This window comes from Camelus bactrianus, chromosome 10 (genome assembly GCF_048773025.1).
Source record: "Camelus bactrianus isolate YW-2024 breed Bactrian camel chromosome 10, ASM4877302v1, whole genome shotgun sequence".
In the NCBI taxonomy this organism is placed as follows: Eukaryota; Metazoa; Chordata; class Mammalia; order Artiodactyla; family Camelidae; genus Camelus; species Camelus bactrianus.
The window spans coordinates 48497936-48514955 of NC_133548.1; the positions used below are offsets into that span (position 1 = coordinate 48497936).

The window sequence follows — 17020 nt, forward strand, 5'->3', positions numbered from 1 at the left end:
TGGTGTTGGGCAAACACAGGTCGTTTTACTTGAGATCTTTTCTTTTGCCTCTAGCCAAGCATTCCTAGAGAAGCTCACCTATTTTTCTTGCCCACTGCCCTTTTCTTCAACTTATAATCATTTGACTCCAGAATCTTAGGAGATCTGGCAAGAGCTTTTGACTGGCTCATTTTTTTAGAAGGGACAACATCATCATTTTCACTGAAGACATCACTGATGCTCGTATCAGATTTCTATGGGGAGAAGAAACAAAAAGAGAGGCACTAAAAGATACCTGCTTTGAGGATAGTGGCAATAAAAACATTTCTCTAAAAGTAGTAATCAAATTAGTCTCTGTACATATATGTCTCTTGAAGAGACAACTGACACCAGGGAGATAATTTGGCATTTCTCCTGCTTATACAAAAAGAATCTGAAGTTCACAAAAATAACCTACAAGTTCAGTTCAAAGGAAATAAATGAAAACAGATTCCTTGTTCACATTCTCAATAATATTAACAATCACAGTTTACTGACCACCTACTATGTATCTGGTACTATGTTAAATGCTCCATGTGTATTTCCAATACTTACTATATTCTTATAAGGTGTCTTTATCTCAATTTTTACAAGAAAAGGAAAGCTACGTTACGAGAAGTTAGGCAACGTTGTTTATGATCCACAGGTGTAAGCAGTAAAGGTGGATCTTGATCTCCATGAGTTCTAGAGCCTGTATTTCTACCACAGTTTAAGGCATACTGACTGTACAATTATCATCTAACTATATGGATGCGAAGACTCTATTTTTTTTAACCACTCCATACTACTGATGATTTATTCTGCTTTTAATCTTGCTAAGATGAACTGTTTATTATATGTCATAAATTTCCTTAATGGCAGAACTGGTGGCTAAGCCCCCTGTAATTAATTTTACTGTGAGAAAAGGCAACTATAATTGACTGATCAGCCCTTACTACCAGAAAATGCAAAATAAAAAGATAGCATTGCAGTTATTTAGCTCCAAATTTTTAAAAAGTTTGCTGATATAAATGCAGGAGACTACTCCAAAGTCATTTTACATTTATCACCCCCAAATTCCTTTTTTTCAGCATCTCAGGGTGTATAATGTATTGACCTGTCATAAGGGTAACAAATTAATAGTTAAATAAGCATGACCAGACTGTCCTTCTAGGAGGCAATACAACTTTTTCAAGGTGAAATTACAAAGCTTTTTGCTCTTAGGTTTTTCTTAAGTGGCAGTTTAAAAAAATGGTTTTGACAAGGCAATCAAAATCTAGATGAGTCCATAGCCTAAAGGAAATTAAGAGTAAACATAAACTAGGTAGTTCAAAAGCTAATAATTTCAGGAAACAAAACCACAAGGTAATGCTCAATTTCTAAGCTGTGGTTGTTATTCAATATTAAGAACATCAAACACTGACCCCAGGGTAGGACATGAGCATTCTAGCTCCTTGGTCTTCCCACTGTCAATTTGTTCACTCCTTCTTTCAATCAACAATTTTCTGAAATTATTTTGTTCAAATAGCATGGGTGATTACTTAGTACCATGCATACATTCATTCATTTATTTACTAAGTATTCACCTAGTACTTAATTTCTATCAAGACTTTGTTGTACTGGTAATAAAAAGAATGAAGACATGTTCTTGTTCACAAAGAACTGTATCATACAACAGAAGGGCTAAAATAGAGGTATGTGCAGGATATTGTGGACATTCAGGCAACAAATTCTGCTTGGAGGAGTCTGGGGTGGTTTCTTCATAGAGGTGATGAGCTGATTTTTAAAGAATGAAGAGAAGTTTACCAGATGTACAAGGGCATTTCAACATTTAAGGCAGAAAGATCAGTATGAGCAAGAGATACGGAGACAGAAAAAGCTAGACTGTAAAGTGGTGAGACAATCAGTATGAATGGAGTCTCTAGTGGGTACAGGGCAAAAGTGGGAGATGAGGTTAGGATGGTTAAGTCAAGACCAGATTTCAATGCCATGCTCAAGGCTTATGAGACAGTGTGGTCTTGTGGGAAAAACATAGGTTTTTGGCCAGATAGACTAGGGTAAGAATTCTAGTTCTGCCACTTACTTACCAGGAATTAACGTCTCTAAGCTTTTATTTCATGATATGTAAAAGAGATAACACTATCTCATGGGGCTAATAAAAGAATTAAATGAAATAATGAATTTAAAACATTTGGTAGAGTACTTAATAAATAACAGATAATATAAATTCCCTGGCACAGAGAAAATGTGTAATAAATGTAAGTTCCCTTTCCCTTTTCTCCTACAGGTAATACAGTATCAGTGATGACTTTTAAGGTAGAAAGTCATGAAATCCTAACAATTTACAATGTCTTTTAAATCCATCTCCCCCTTTCCAATCCCGCTGTTGCCACTCTCATTCTGGCGCTCCCTCCCTCCCTCTCTCTCACACCTCCAATAACCCAGTGCCTTCCTACCTGCTCCAGTTACTCTCCCCTAGTTGGTCCCCTGGGTCACTGCCAGATTAACCTTCCTGAAACACTATTTCAGTCATGTTGTTTTCTCCTCACCTGACATTCCAAGGCTTTCCCAGACTAATTACAATGTGCTAGCCTGCCTCATCAACAACTTCCCTTCCACACAAGTTCTTACCCAGTCAAATTAGACTCCCTGCAGCACACAAACCACTTCCTTGACAAGTTCTTCTTTCTATTCCCATTTCATTTCCCTTCTCTATCTCTCTGAACACTTTCTCAAGTGTCAGTTAAAATCTCTTATTCCTAATGATATTCTTTCCTGACAATCTCATGTAAAAGCACTCCCTGCTTCCTCTGAACCCTGGTAGCTCTCACTGTCTTTCCATTGAGCTGGTATAAACTACATTGCATTTCAGTTGTCATTGCTGACCTGGAGAAAAAGAAAATTGGGAGTATGACAGCAATCTTCACAAATATAAATGATTATTTGTGAAACAGGGGTTGAACTCTTTCTGTATATACTGTAGAAGATGCTAAACCAATGACTAGAACATATATCTTTATATAAGAACTTTGAAAACACTAAAACTGCCTGAAAAGAGAATGCTTTGTCTTAAGGGTCAGTAGAGGTATTTGTCCCCTGTGAGTAGAGGTGTTTCTAGAACCAGATACCAGTCAAGGGTGGTTCTGAGGGTATACCTGCATTAGCTCTTCCTTAAAAGAGTTCTAAGGAAGCCATATAGTATATTAATTAAGACCATAGGCTTTGAACTCAGGTAAACTTGAATTTGAATCCTAGCACTGACACTTGCTATGTGTCCTTAGGCAAAATATTTAATCTTACTAGGCTTGTCTCCTCATTTATAAAATGAGATGACACTCTCCTCTTCAGATTGTCATTATAATTAGAGAAGATAAGGCATGTAAAATGGATAGCTTTCTGTCTGGCAAGTGGTAACATGTCTGCACCTACTAATATCATTAATACTCTTGTTCTCCAATTCCTAAGGCTTCAGATTCAATGACTTACAGGTGCTGTGTAAAATAAGTTCTCCAGGAGACTCTGGTCATACTGAGGGTCATTGGGTTCACTGCTGCAATACACATCACTGCCAGGAGATGGGGAATCTGGAGGAGAGCCTAGCCCGTCCCAGTAACGACCTTGGGATAATTCAGCACTGCAGAGATAAGAAAAACAAAGTAGGACTTTAAAAGAAGTTTCTGCTGAGCTATTCTTTTTTTTGGTAAATTTTCTAAGGTTCTAAACATGGAAGAAAATATGTTAAACAGAAGTCTCACATTAAACAGAAGGTTATCTGATAAATAGTTTCATATTACATTCCCCCTCCTCTGGGATGTCAACAGCTACTGTTAAGAAAATACATTACTGACACTGATTGTGATCTCACTCATTTATTTAACAAACATTTTACTGGGTACCTATTATGTGCCAGGCATGGTGTTAGGTCCTGAATGATACAGAGATGACTAAGCTAACTTGTCTATTCTTGTGCCACTTATGGTCTAGGAGGGAGGGAAAAAACGTAAACAATTAACCATAATTCAAAGAGTTCAATGTTATATATACATATTTTTTGTGAAGAATGGCTAATTCATAAATATGCCTTCTTCCATTAAGCAAAAATATGTGTATTTAGGTTAATTATGGCAAGATTTAATTCTACGTGAGATAGAGAAATGAGTAAAACAGATACTCTACTTATAAAGAATTTGTAAACTAATAAGATATGCATACAAATATGTGTATATTTCATTCATTTTTGTTTCTCCTATAGTAACGAGCGTTTAATCAACATCTGTTAGTGAACTTATTAATTCATAATGAACATAATAAAAGCAATATTTATTCAATATTTAATATGAACCAAGCACTGTGCTAAGCATTTCAATTATGAATTCTTTCAACTTTGCTTCGCTTTCAAGCTAGCTGCTATACTTTTTTCCCTTCTTTAATTTCTCAAGAAAATAATACATGATCACTACCTTCACATTAGATCATGTTCCTACATTTCTTAGAACAAATGATGTTCAATAAATGTTCCTTTCTTCACCTTTTCTTATTCTATAGTAGGGTTTCTCAACCTCAGCACTACTGACAAGTTGGGTGAGAGAATCCTTTGTCACTGGGCTCTATCCTGTGTATTTTGGATCCCTGGATTCTACTCATCAGATGCCAGTAGCATTCCCCTTGTTGTGACAAAATATCTCCAGACATTACCAAATGTTCCAAGGGGTGGGATGCAGGGGAGAACTGCCCCCCAGTTGAGAACCACTGATCTATAGTAATCTCTCTCTTAAAGGTTGGAACTTCCTAACTGCCAAAACCCAGGTAACAACTTTCCAACCCACATGGCTTCCCTGCAGCTTCTGAGCACTGCTCCATTTTGAAGCACTACTTCTTGGTATATTCTACAAAATTCTCATTTGCCAATTATGGTCCCCCGCAACTCATTTGCTTGCTTTTCCCCCCTGCTTTGCACACCCTTAAAGTTATGAAGATCTCCACCATTCATTATACAGTCCTCCACTTTTTACTTTTTTTTTCAAATTAACATTTCTTTGAGTTCATTCTTCTGTCTATGACACATAAAAAGGCACCCCATTTCCCTACATGCAGTATTTGGTACATACTTATAATCAGAAACCTGGAGAGGTCAGAGCTACTTGGCACAGGCCAGAGGCCGGGGTTCCTGTTGGGAGGGCAGGAGACATGGAAGCTAAAAAAAAATGGGGGGAAGAGGCTAGAATTTGCCTGTGTTCTTCGGCTACAAGACAAGCCCACCCTGAGCACTTTCCTTTTTTTTCTTCTTAAACATTTTTTAATCAAAGAATAAATGCACCTATTTTAAAAGTCAAATCGGATTACAAGACATAATAAAGAACAGTAGCTACCTGCCTCCTTAGGGTGTTTCTTTTGGTATTTACCTTCATATTTCTAAGTAACATATGTACTGCTATTTTCTGATTTTTCACTTTTCTATGGACTTTCTATAATGAAAAATGAAAAAATCCTCATTTATACCATTTATACCATTACTCTTGGACACAGATTTCACTTCCCCATCTTCTCAATTTACAATTTTTTGTTGTTAACGTACAGGGTTAACATCATATCAGAGCCAAGTATAATTTACTACACTTTCTTATCCAACTTCTAGTTTTCCTTATTTTAGTAACTGCCTTAATTTTCATTTACTTAGTTTTTTATGTGCCTATCAGTATTTTACTACTGAACTCTCCAAGAGAACAGAAAATTCCCTCTCAATTTGGTCAAACACAGGAGAAATGTTTCCACCTACCCTCTTCCTTCCTTAGAAATATTCCTACTGAAGTCCTGTCTTGCTCCCCATAAGGAGTGTTTGCTTTCTAAACATGACACAGATCTTAAACCTCCTTTTCTCTTTCTTCTGTGTTAGATCCCCTACTTCGCGAACTCCATGCCTTACTCTTTCTTCCTATATTCTCCTTGTGGTAGAGGATATCCTGTGATTTCCTAAGAACTAGTGCAAGAGAGGCAATCTTTTGAGACCCTGGATATATGAAGATATTTTTACTCTACCTTCACACATGTTTGACAGTTTGATTGGGAATGGAATCTGAGTTCAAAAATTAAGAATTTTCAACGGGGAAGGGTATAGCTCAATGGTAGAGTACATGCTTAGTATGCAAGAGGTCCTGGGTTCAATCCCCAGTACCTCCATTAAAAAAAAAAAGTTAAACAAAAATTAAGAATTTTCAGAATTCTGAAAGCAATTCTCCACTGTCTTCTATGGAGTAGGTAAAAAAGCCTTTGTTTCCAGCTTTATGGAAGTATAATTGATAAATAAAATCATAACATATTAAAAGTGTACAATATGATGATTTGATATACATTGTGAAAGGATTCCTCTCACGGAGTTACTCATCCATCACCTCACATATTTCCATTCCTCTTCCTTCTTTCTTTTTTTTTTTGTGAGAACATTTAAGTTCTACTCTCTGAGCAAATTTCAGTTATGCAATACAGTGTTATCAACTATAGGTACCTATTTCATACACATTAGCTCCTCGGACCTTATTCATCTTATAACTGAAAGTTTGTACCCTTTCACCAACCTCCCTTTGTTTCCTCCAACCCCCAGAAATGACTTTTTTACAATCTATTTCAATACATTTGACTTTATTTTTGATTCCACATATAAGCGATACCATGCAGTATGTGTCTTTCTCTGTCTAGCTTATTCCACTTAGCACAATGCTCTCCAGGTTTATCCATGTTGTCACAACTGACAAAATTTCTTTCTCTTTTGAGGCTGAATATTCCATTGTTTATATATTATACCACATTTTCTTGATCCAGTCATCCATGATAGGCACTTAGGTTGTTTCCATACCTTGGCTATTATGTATAAGGCTGCAATGAACAGGGGAGTATCCCTTTAAGATAATGATTTAATTTCCTTTGGATACATACCCAGAATTGGGATTGCTGGGTCATATGGCAGTTTCATTAATTTCTTGAGGAATCTTCACACTGTTTTCCACAGTGACTGTATCACTTTACATTCCCACCAACAGTGTACAAGAGTTTTCTTTTTCTCCAAATCCTCACCAGCATTTATTATCTCTTTTCTTTTTGGTAACAGACATCCTAATCTGTGTGAGATGGTATCTCATTGTGGTTTTGATTTGCATTTCCCTGATTAGTGATGTTGAGCACATTTTAATGTACCTATTGGCCATTTGTATATCTTCTTTGGAAAAAAAGTCTATTTAGGTCCTTTGCCCATTTTTTAACTGGGCTGTTTTTTTAAGACTATTGATTTGTATGAGTTCCTTGGTATATTTTGGATATTAATTCCCTATCAGATATGTGGTTTACAAATATTTGCTATCATTCCCAATGCTGCTTTTGCATTTTGTCAGCGGTTTTCTTTGCTATGCAAAAGCTTTTCAGTTTCATGTAGTCCCACTTACTTATTTTTGCTTTTGTTGCCTTGGTGTCAAACGGACATTTTAACAATATTAACTCTTAATCCATGAACATGGAATATCTGTCCATTTATTTGTGTTCTTTTCAATTTCTTTTATCAACGTCTTACAGTTTTCAGTGTACAGATGAAAAATTCACCTCCCTGTTTAAATTTATACCTAATTTGATTCTTTTTGATGCTATTGTAAATGGACTGTTCTCCTAATTTCTCTGATAGTTCACTGTTTGTGTATAGGAACAAAATTGAATTTTGTATATTTATTTTGCACCTTGCAACTTTACTGAATTCATTGATTAGTTCCAACAGTTTCTGGCAGACTTTAGTGTTTCCTGTCATCCACAAACATTCTTATGATTCCTTGTATTTCTGTGGTATCAGTTATAATGTCTCCTATTAATCCTCTTTCTTTTTGTCTTGGTAAGTCTAGCTAATGGCATGTCTATTTTATCTTTTGAAAAAAACAGCTTTTAGTTTCACTGATCTTTTCTATTTAGGTCTTTTTAGTCTCTATTTCATTTATTTCCACTCTGATCTTTGCTATTTCTTTCCTTCTGCTAACTTTGGGCTAGTTTATTCTTTTTCTAGTTCCTTGAGGTGTAGAGTTATTTTTTTTCACTTGAGATCTTATTTCTTAATGCACATATTTGTTGCTATAAAATTCCCTCCTAGATATGATTTTGTTGTATCCCATAAGCTTTGGTATGTTATGTTTCTACTTCTCTTTGTCTTAAATGACATTTTTTTCTCTTTTGATTTCTTCTTTGTTCATTGGTTGCTCAGGGGCCTGCTGTTTAATCTCTACATATTTGTGAATTTTATAGGTTTTTTTGTTTTTTGTATTGATTTTTAGTTTCATACCATTGTAATCCAAAAAGATGCTTGATATTTCAATCTTCTTAAATTTATTAAGACTTGTTTTGTAGCCTAACATATGATCCATCCTGGAGAATGTTCCATGTGTGCTTGAGAAGAATATGTGTTCTGCTGTCGTTAGATGGAATATTCTGTGTATGTTTATAAGGTACATCTGATCTAATGTGTCATTTGAGTCCAATCTTTCCTTATTGATTTTCTGTTTGGATGATCTATTCGTTGTTGAAGTCCTCTATATTGTTGTTTATTTCACCCTACAGACCCACTAATATTTTCTTTTTGTATTTAGCTGGTGCTTTGGTGGGTACACAAATATTTACAATTGTTATAGCCTCTTGATGAATTGGCCAACTATCATTATATAATGACCTCCTTGATCTTGCTACAGTTGGCTTAAAGACTATTTTGTCTGATATAAGAACAGGTACTCCCTACTCTCTTTTGGTTTCCACTTGCATGGAACATCTTTCATATTTCTTCACTTTGAGCTTTGTAGGGATTCTTAAAGCTGAAGTGAGTCTCCTGTAGGCAGCACATAGTTGGGTCTTGTTTTCAATCTGTTCAGCTACTCTGTCTTATAATTGGAGAATTTAGCCCATTTGCATTTAAAGTAATTATTGATAGGTATGAACTTACTGTTACCATCTTGTTAATTGCTTCTTGGTTGATCTGTAGTTCTTTTGTCCCTTTCTTACTCTCTCCCTTTGTGATCTGATGATTTTCTGTAGTGGTATGTTTTGATTCCTTTCACTTTCTCCTCAGCATATCTACTATAGGCTTTTGCCTTGGGGTTACCATGAGGTTTATATAAAACATAACAATCTATTTTAAGGTGATAATGTAACTTTGAACACATACCAGAGCTCTCTCACACCCACATTAAAAATTTTTTGATTTCACAATCTGCATCTTTTACATTGTATATCTACTAAGAAATTATTGTGGTTATATTTACTTACATTTTTGTCTTTTAACCTTCTTACTAGATTTATAAGTAATTTATCTGCCATCATTAGAATAATAGAGCATTCTGAATTTAACTATAGATTTACCTTTACCAGTGAGTTTTATACTTTCATATGTTTCCCTGTTACTAATTAGTGCCCTTCCATTTCAGTTTGAAGAACTCCCTTTAACACTGCATGTAAGGCTGATCTAATGGTGAGGAACTCCTTCAGCTTTTGTCTGTCTGGAAAATTCTTTCTCTCCTTAATTCTGAAGGACAACTTTGGCAGGTAGAGTATTCTTGGTTAGCTGTTCTTTTCTTTCGGTACTTAATATAACAGCCTACTCCCTTCTGGCCTGCAAAGTTTCTGCTGAAAAACTTGCTAATAATCTTATAGGGGTTCCCTAGTCCATAACAAGTTGCTTTCCTCTTGCTGTTTTTAAGATACTTTCCTTGTAACTTGACAGTTTAATTATAACAGGGCTTACTGTGGGTCTCCTTTGATTTATCTTGTTTGGAACTCTCTGGGCTTCCTGGATCTGCATGTCTGTTTCTTTCCCCAGGTTAGGGAAGTTTTCAGCCAGTATTTCTTTGAATAAGTTTGAAATTCTTATTGAAATTCTCACTTGGTTCATGCATTGTTCTCCTGATCTCAGTGAGCATCTTTATGACCATTATTTTTAACTTTCTGTCAGGTAAATTACTTAACTCTGCTTCATTAAGATATGTTTCTGGATTTTTATCCTGTCCTTTTGTTTGGACCATATTCCTCTGTTTCTCCATTTTCCTTGACTTTCTGTGTTGGTTTCTGCTTATTAGATAAAACAGTCACCTATCTCAAGTCTTCACAGAATGGTCTTGTGTAGGAGATGAACCTCACTGAGCAGCCCAGCCCAAGATCCTAGTTGTCTCATAAGCTTTTGTGATTGTCTAATACTTTGTTCTTAGTGGCTCCCAGTAGTTGAGGGTGTACTAAGACCCATCAGTGTCCCAAAGGGGAGGATTATAGTCAACACCTAGATGTAGGCTGATTAGAAGCTGAATCCACAGCAGCAGCACTTTCCAGGGAGAAACTGGGAGATGGGTGTTTCTGCCTGCTTCCTCTGTGCTGGGTCCAGGTATATAGCTCTGATGGTGGGCGTGCTCCTGCACCCATTGAGAACTGTCTGCTGTATTCCTGTGGAGCTCATGAATGCAAGTTTTGTTGGTTGTTAGAGCTAGGCAATCTGGTGGCCTATTTTTTGGTGGCTGCTGTAAAACCTGGGGCATCAGATGTGTATATAAGCTCCCTCCAGAGAGACTGGTAACTTGATTTTATTACTGGAGAAGGCTTGGGAGAGATGGCATGGGAGGTGTCTAGCAGCTTCCATATTCTCTGGAGATGACTGTAGTGAGCCTCTAGATGCCTGCTTAATTAGAAGGCTGGCCCTCAGGCAGTAGCTTTTAAAGTATGCAGATAAACCTTCTTCAGGGAAAGACTGGGAGATAGCTAATTTGGCTGCTCCTTCTTCACCAAGCCCTGGGGGATAGTCATGGTTTGAGAAGAGTGCTCTCCTGCAGTAAAGAATTAGTTCTTTGCTTGCTATTGTCTTGTGAGTCTCCTGGATACCAGCCCCATTGGCTTTCAGAGTTAGGTATTTGGGGAGCCCATCTCTCTAGTGGGAGTCTTAAAAGTTCAGAGTGCTATGACAATGAATATATATATGTTCATGTATAACTGAAAAATTGTGCTCTACACTGGAATTTGACACAACATTGTAAAATGATTATAAATCAATAGAAAATGTTAAAAAAAAAAAAGTTCAGACTGCTGGATGTGGGGTTCATGTGCTTTGCCCTCCATCACATCAGCTCTCAGGAACCACTAATCTACTTTCTGACTCCACAGATTTGCCTATTTTGTACATTTCATATAAATGTAATCATAAAATATTTACTCTTTTGTGACTGACTTCTTTTATTTAGTATGCATGCATGCTGTTTTCAAGATTCATCCATGCTGCAGCATGTTACTAGTACTTTATTCCTTTTTATGACCAAATAATACTACACTGTATGGATATACCACTTAAAAAAAATCCACTAATCAAATACAAAACAGAAACAGACTCATAGACATAGAATACAAACTTGTGGTTGCCAAGGGGGCGGAGGGTGGGAAGGGGTAGACGGGATTTCAAAATTGTAGAATAGATAAACAAGATTATATAGCACAGGGAAATATACATAAGATCTTATGATAGCTCACAGAGAAAAAAATGTGACAATATATATATATATGTTCACGTATAACTGAAAAATTGTGCTCTACACTGGAATTTGACACAACATTGTAAAATGATTATAAATCAATAAAAAATGTTAAAAAAAATCCACTAATCGTTGGATATTTTTTACTATTATGACTATGGAATATCATGTACATATTTCTGTGTGGACTTATATTTTCATTTTCCAATATAAATCGTAGCAATGTTCTTCTAGGGCAGTCTACCCAGGCAATAAAAGCAAATAAAAGCAAAAATAAACAAACAGGGCTTAATTAAACTCATAAGCTTTTGCATAGCAAAGGGAACCATAAATAGAATGAAAAGCCAACCTACAGAATGGGAAAGAGTATTTGCAGATGATGTGCCATTTGCAGCGACGTGGATGGACCTGAGATTGTCATTCTGAGTGAAGCCAGAAAGAGAAATACCATATGATATCACTTATACGTGGAATCTAAAAAAGTGACACAAATGAACTTATGTACAAAACAGAAACAGACTCACAGACATAGAAAACAAACTTATGGTTACCAGCGGGGAAAGGGAAGGGTGGAGGGATAAATTTAGAGTTCAGGATTTGCAGATACTAATTACCATATATAAAATAGGCAAATAATAAGGGCCTACTTTATAGCACAGGGAACTCAATTCAATACCTTGTAATAGCCTATAATGAAAAACAATATGAAAAGGAATATATATATATATATGTACACACACATATATATACATACACCCAACTGAATCACCATGCTGTACACCAGAAATTAACACATCATTGTAAACCGACTATATTCAATTTTTTAAAAATGCCAAAAAAAAGTAGTAAGTTTTAAAATAGGGAAGTGTGAATTCTCCTATTTCTTTTTTGACATTGTTTTGGCTAGTCTGGGTTCCTTACAATTTCACAGTAATTTTGGAATCAGCTTATCAATTTCTACAAAGAAGTCAGCTGCGATTTTGATTGAAATTGCATTAAATCATGAACATGGGATTTTTTTCATTTATTTAGACCTTTAATTTCTTTAAACAATGTTCTGCAGTTTTCAGAGTTTATTTTACTTTTTCAGTTAAAGTTATTCCTAAGTATTTCATTCTTAACAATGCTATTGTAAATGGAATTGCTTCTTAATTTTATTTTTGTATTGTTCACCACAAGTATATAGATGTACAATTAATTTTTGTATACTGATTTTATATCTTGCAACCTTCCTATATGTATTAGTTCTAACAGTTTTTTGTGGATTCTTTAGGATTTTCTACATACCAGGTCATGTCACCTGTGAATAGAGTTAGTTTTACTTCTTCCTTTTCAATTTGGATCCCTTTTATTTTTTTCCTGCCTAATTGTGCAGGCCATATAGATAATAAGAGACAGACCCCAAATTTCAACTTGTGTGTGCTCTAAAATTCATACTCTTTTCATACTGTTATATCCTTCTAACACTGGTACTGGAGAAAGATGAGAAGAATGGAAAGGTGAATTGGAGACCATTCTGTAAGTGAAGCTAATAATAGAAGGCTGAAGACTAGATTTTTATTTAGTAGGTAATGAATAACAATTTTTATTTTGTATGCAATGAATAACCAAGGGAATGACTTGGATATTCTAAGGAAATGTTGCCTTAGGAAGGTGAGTCTGTTAACAACGTACAGTTAGAGGAAGAATTTACAAGGAAGAAAGCTAGTTAAGAGTTCTTACCTGCCCAATAGCAGCTGTATGGCTCTGGTATCAGCTTTTGTGTCATGATTCCAAAATGTATTCTCTGCTGGAGGGAGGAGAGGATCTTCAATGTGTTCTTTAAATTGATTCCTAGATAAGGCTTTAATCCTAAGGTATGAAAAAAATACTTTCTCAGTGGCTAGCTCATGGGAAAAATTTAAATCAGAATTAAGCTAAGAGATATACATGGAGATGGTTCAACATGGAAAATTTAACATACTTCAGGCCTTAATTACCTTAAATATATATAAAACTTCACAATTTACAAAGCCCTTTTCTACGTTAGAATCTCATTTCGTTTCTATAACAGAGAGAGGAGAGAACATCCCCATTTTACACACAAGCATGCTGGTTCAGAGGGAGCAAAGAATTTAGCCATTTACATATTTAGCAAGTGTTAGTGCTAGGTCGAGATTTTGAGTTTCTTAACTCCTTATTTAGGCTTCTTTACTTGCTGAAAATTTCCAAAATTATTTAGTCCATAACTTGACAAAAAACACATGTTAAGAACTATTAAGAAATGAATTGTTGGGTTCATGTTTGTCCTGTTACTTACTGTGTTGATGCTCTAAGAAAATCTTCCTTCAAAGGAGGATGAACTTCATCCAACAACATGCTAGTATCTGGGCTTGATTTCATTGCAGAAATCACCATTGCATTACGTAGTTTATTGCCTTGTTCTAACAGAGCTGAAGAGGGCAAAAGCAGAACACAGAAACTCTAAAATTCAACAGAAATACTTGCAGTACTTAGCACTTTTCCTTATACCATAGGACTCACCACAGTGTACTGTAATGGCTTACTTGTCTGCCTTCCCCACTAGCTTGAGAATTCCGTGAGAACATTCACTTTATAAAGTGGACAAAAGTCCACTTCTATTATGTGGACTGTGTTAGATGTTGCCATTATAGCAGTGAATTAAGTCTCTATTCCACAGAGACTGACCTCCCCCTATAATGGGAGTCATTATATACAAGCACTGACTCTTCCAACTGGTGTTTGTACATAAAAGATTAGTGACATTTCTGTATTATTTTTGTATCCAGATACCTTATTGGATTTATTATTTGTAATGGTTTTAATGTCATTATTATCTAAGAAACACTAACAACTATATCAGCTTAACTTTTAGGAGCCACAGTGCTAATCTAGTCCAAATTTATACTTTTATGGATGAAAAAAAGAATGCTAAAACATTTTCACGACTTGTCTAAGATCACGCTTCAGGTTAATAGAAAAGTCAGGATGAAGTCTTCAGACTTTCGGATAAGTAAAATTCATTTCATCCCTAAGTAATAACAAGAACAAGAACAATTACAGAGAGTAACATTTACTGAATCCTCATCAGATGTTGGGCACCACTCTAATACACACACACACACACACACACACACACAGTCATTTAATCCTCCCACAAACCTCTGAAACAGGCACTACTTTACTATTTCCTCCATTTTCTAGATTGAAAAAAAAACAACTGAGGCATAGAGGCCAAGTAACTTGCCCAAGTTATACATGCACTAAATGTATAACCAGGATGACATCCTATGATTTTAACCAGTACATTATATATGATCCCACTTTAGTTCTTAGACTTCTTTTGAAAAGCTTAGGAACACTGAGACATATCATCATTTTCTTGAGGTTCCACAGCTGCTTAGGAGTTAACTGAGACTAGGTATCAAGTGCCTGTCTATCTTAGTCTAGAATTTTATAGCTTCTAAAAATAAAGAAGATACGGTGGTCAGGCCAAGAAAAATAAAATAAGCCAAGCAGATCCATAAACATCTAACATTTGTTAGGATAAAGAGTTCAAAATATAGCTTAAAAACAAAACCCAAAAATCAGGAAACAAAACCCCGTGAAATATCGTATGTTTGATGTGTGAAAAAAAATAAAGATCACCCATTGTGGTAGGCAGAATTCTGAGATAGTTCCCCCCAAATTCCTAGCCTCTGGTATACACATACCTTCTCCTAGTGATTCAAACAGTCAAGAAGTATTGGTGCAAAGGGATTTTGCAGATGTAATTACGGTTCCAAATCAATTGACCTTAAGATCGGAAGATTGTCTTTTCAAAGGCTCAAACCTTTAAAAAGCAGTTTTTTTTTCTCTGGCCGTTTGCAGGATATGAAGTCAGAGATTTAAAGCAGGAGAAGGATGTCAATGTATCATTGCTGACTTGAAGATGGAAAGGGCCATATGGCAAGATATGCAGGTGGTGTCTAGGAGCTGAGAGTGGACTCTGGCTGACCACCAGAAAGGAAATGGGACTTTGGTCCTACTACTGCAAGGAACTAGATTCTGTCAACAAGAATGAACTTGGAAGTGACTTTTCCTCCAGACCTTCCAGATGAGAATTTAGCTTGGCTGACACCTTGATTTTAGTCTGATAACGTACGCAGAAAACCCAACCATAACTTGTTGGACTCTGATCCACAGAACTATGAGCTAAAAAATGGGTATTTTTTTTTAGGCATCAAGTTTGTAGTAACTTGCTATGCAGCAGTAGAAAACTATTATTCCCATTAATGACACTACTCACAAATACTGGTTGTTAACACTTTGTACATTCCTTGTAGCTTTTTATCTATCATATATATACGTGTGTGTGTGTGTGTGTGTGTGTATAAATTTCTTCTGCTGCAAAAATGGTATATTATATATACTGTTTTATAACTGCTTTTTCACTTAATATGCATTAACTTTTTTGTATGTAAATAATGGTTATACAATATTCCATTTACAATTTATTGTATGTATTTTTGTTTTTATGAAAAAAAAAAATCTCTGGGATTCAGCCAGAAAACGACTGTTTTATTTTTTTCCATAAGAAAGGATGAGGAAAATATGGTCTGCTAACATTGGGAATTTGGTTAAAGAAGCTTGCCAAGTGACAGGAAACCCTTCTCCTTTTAGTTACTAGTTAATACTTGGGTTTATTTGATATGGTTTAAAGTTTTTTAATGAGGTGGTCACATTCAATAAATGCGTTGTGAGTAACGTAGTTAATGACAAGCAGTGTCAATAACAAACTTCATTTGATTTCAGGGCCATGTAGAAAAATAGTTTTCCCACTGATACTCAAAATGTCTCTAGAGATAATAGCTTTGGTATTTTATGATCTAATCATATCCAACTATTTTTAATTCCTTACGCACAATACTTTGTGCTTTCAAAGCTCTGGGTATTTAATTCCAACAAAGAATTATCATGCAGTGTTAAAACTGCCTATCTCAATCAATCAACTTTGAGATGAGGGACTGGCTTTTGTTAGTCTTTATATCCTTGGTGCCTGGGACAATGCCTGGTATATATCAGGCATTTGATAAAATGTTCTAATAAATACTTTCACTGTTGCATATATCACACCTAATTGGACTGTATCTGCTTTAGAGTTTGTTTCCTTTACTAGACTGAATTCATTAAGATCAAGGACTGTATCTTATTTATCACTGTAAGCCAGATACTCAAAACAATGACTGACTCAAAAGATATCTGCTGAATTGAATAGAGCTTAAAGTTTTTATCCTTGTTAGATAAAAATTCCTCTGGGAATGGTTAATATTTTAAGAGTGATTTAATCAGTCATTTAAGTCTGAATAGGAATAGTTACTTAAAACATTTTCCAATAGTAGGTCTTAAAGAAATTAAGAATGAAGACAAGTAGGACAAATCTGAGCATAGGCGGTTCACTCATTAGCCTCCAAGTGGTTTCTTCCTTGAAACAGCCACACTTGAAAAAGCTTCTCTAAATTCTG

General features: G+C 35.5%; 1 protein-coding gene across 3 annotated transcripts in view; it reads right to left on the bottom strand.

The window, feature by feature from the left end:
• Window positions 1-17020, bottom strand: part of C2CD3 (C2 domain containing 3 centriole elongation regulator) — a 108078-nt gene that overhangs the window by 74292 nt on the left and 16766 nt on the right. For all 3 annotated transcript variants that reach the window (XM_074372608.1, XM_074372609.1, XM_074372610.1), the window contains 4 exons: window positions 13816-13948; window positions 13239-13367; window positions 3484-3631; window positions 79-233 (listed from right to left, as the gene is read on the bottom strand). In XM_074372608.1, the coding sequence (XP_074228709.1) occupies window positions 79-233; window positions 3484-3631; window positions 13239-13367; window positions 13816-13948 (565 nt within the window). The remainder of the gene's footprint in view (window positions 1-78; window positions 234-3483; window positions 3632-13238; window positions 13368-13815; window positions 13949-17020) is intronic.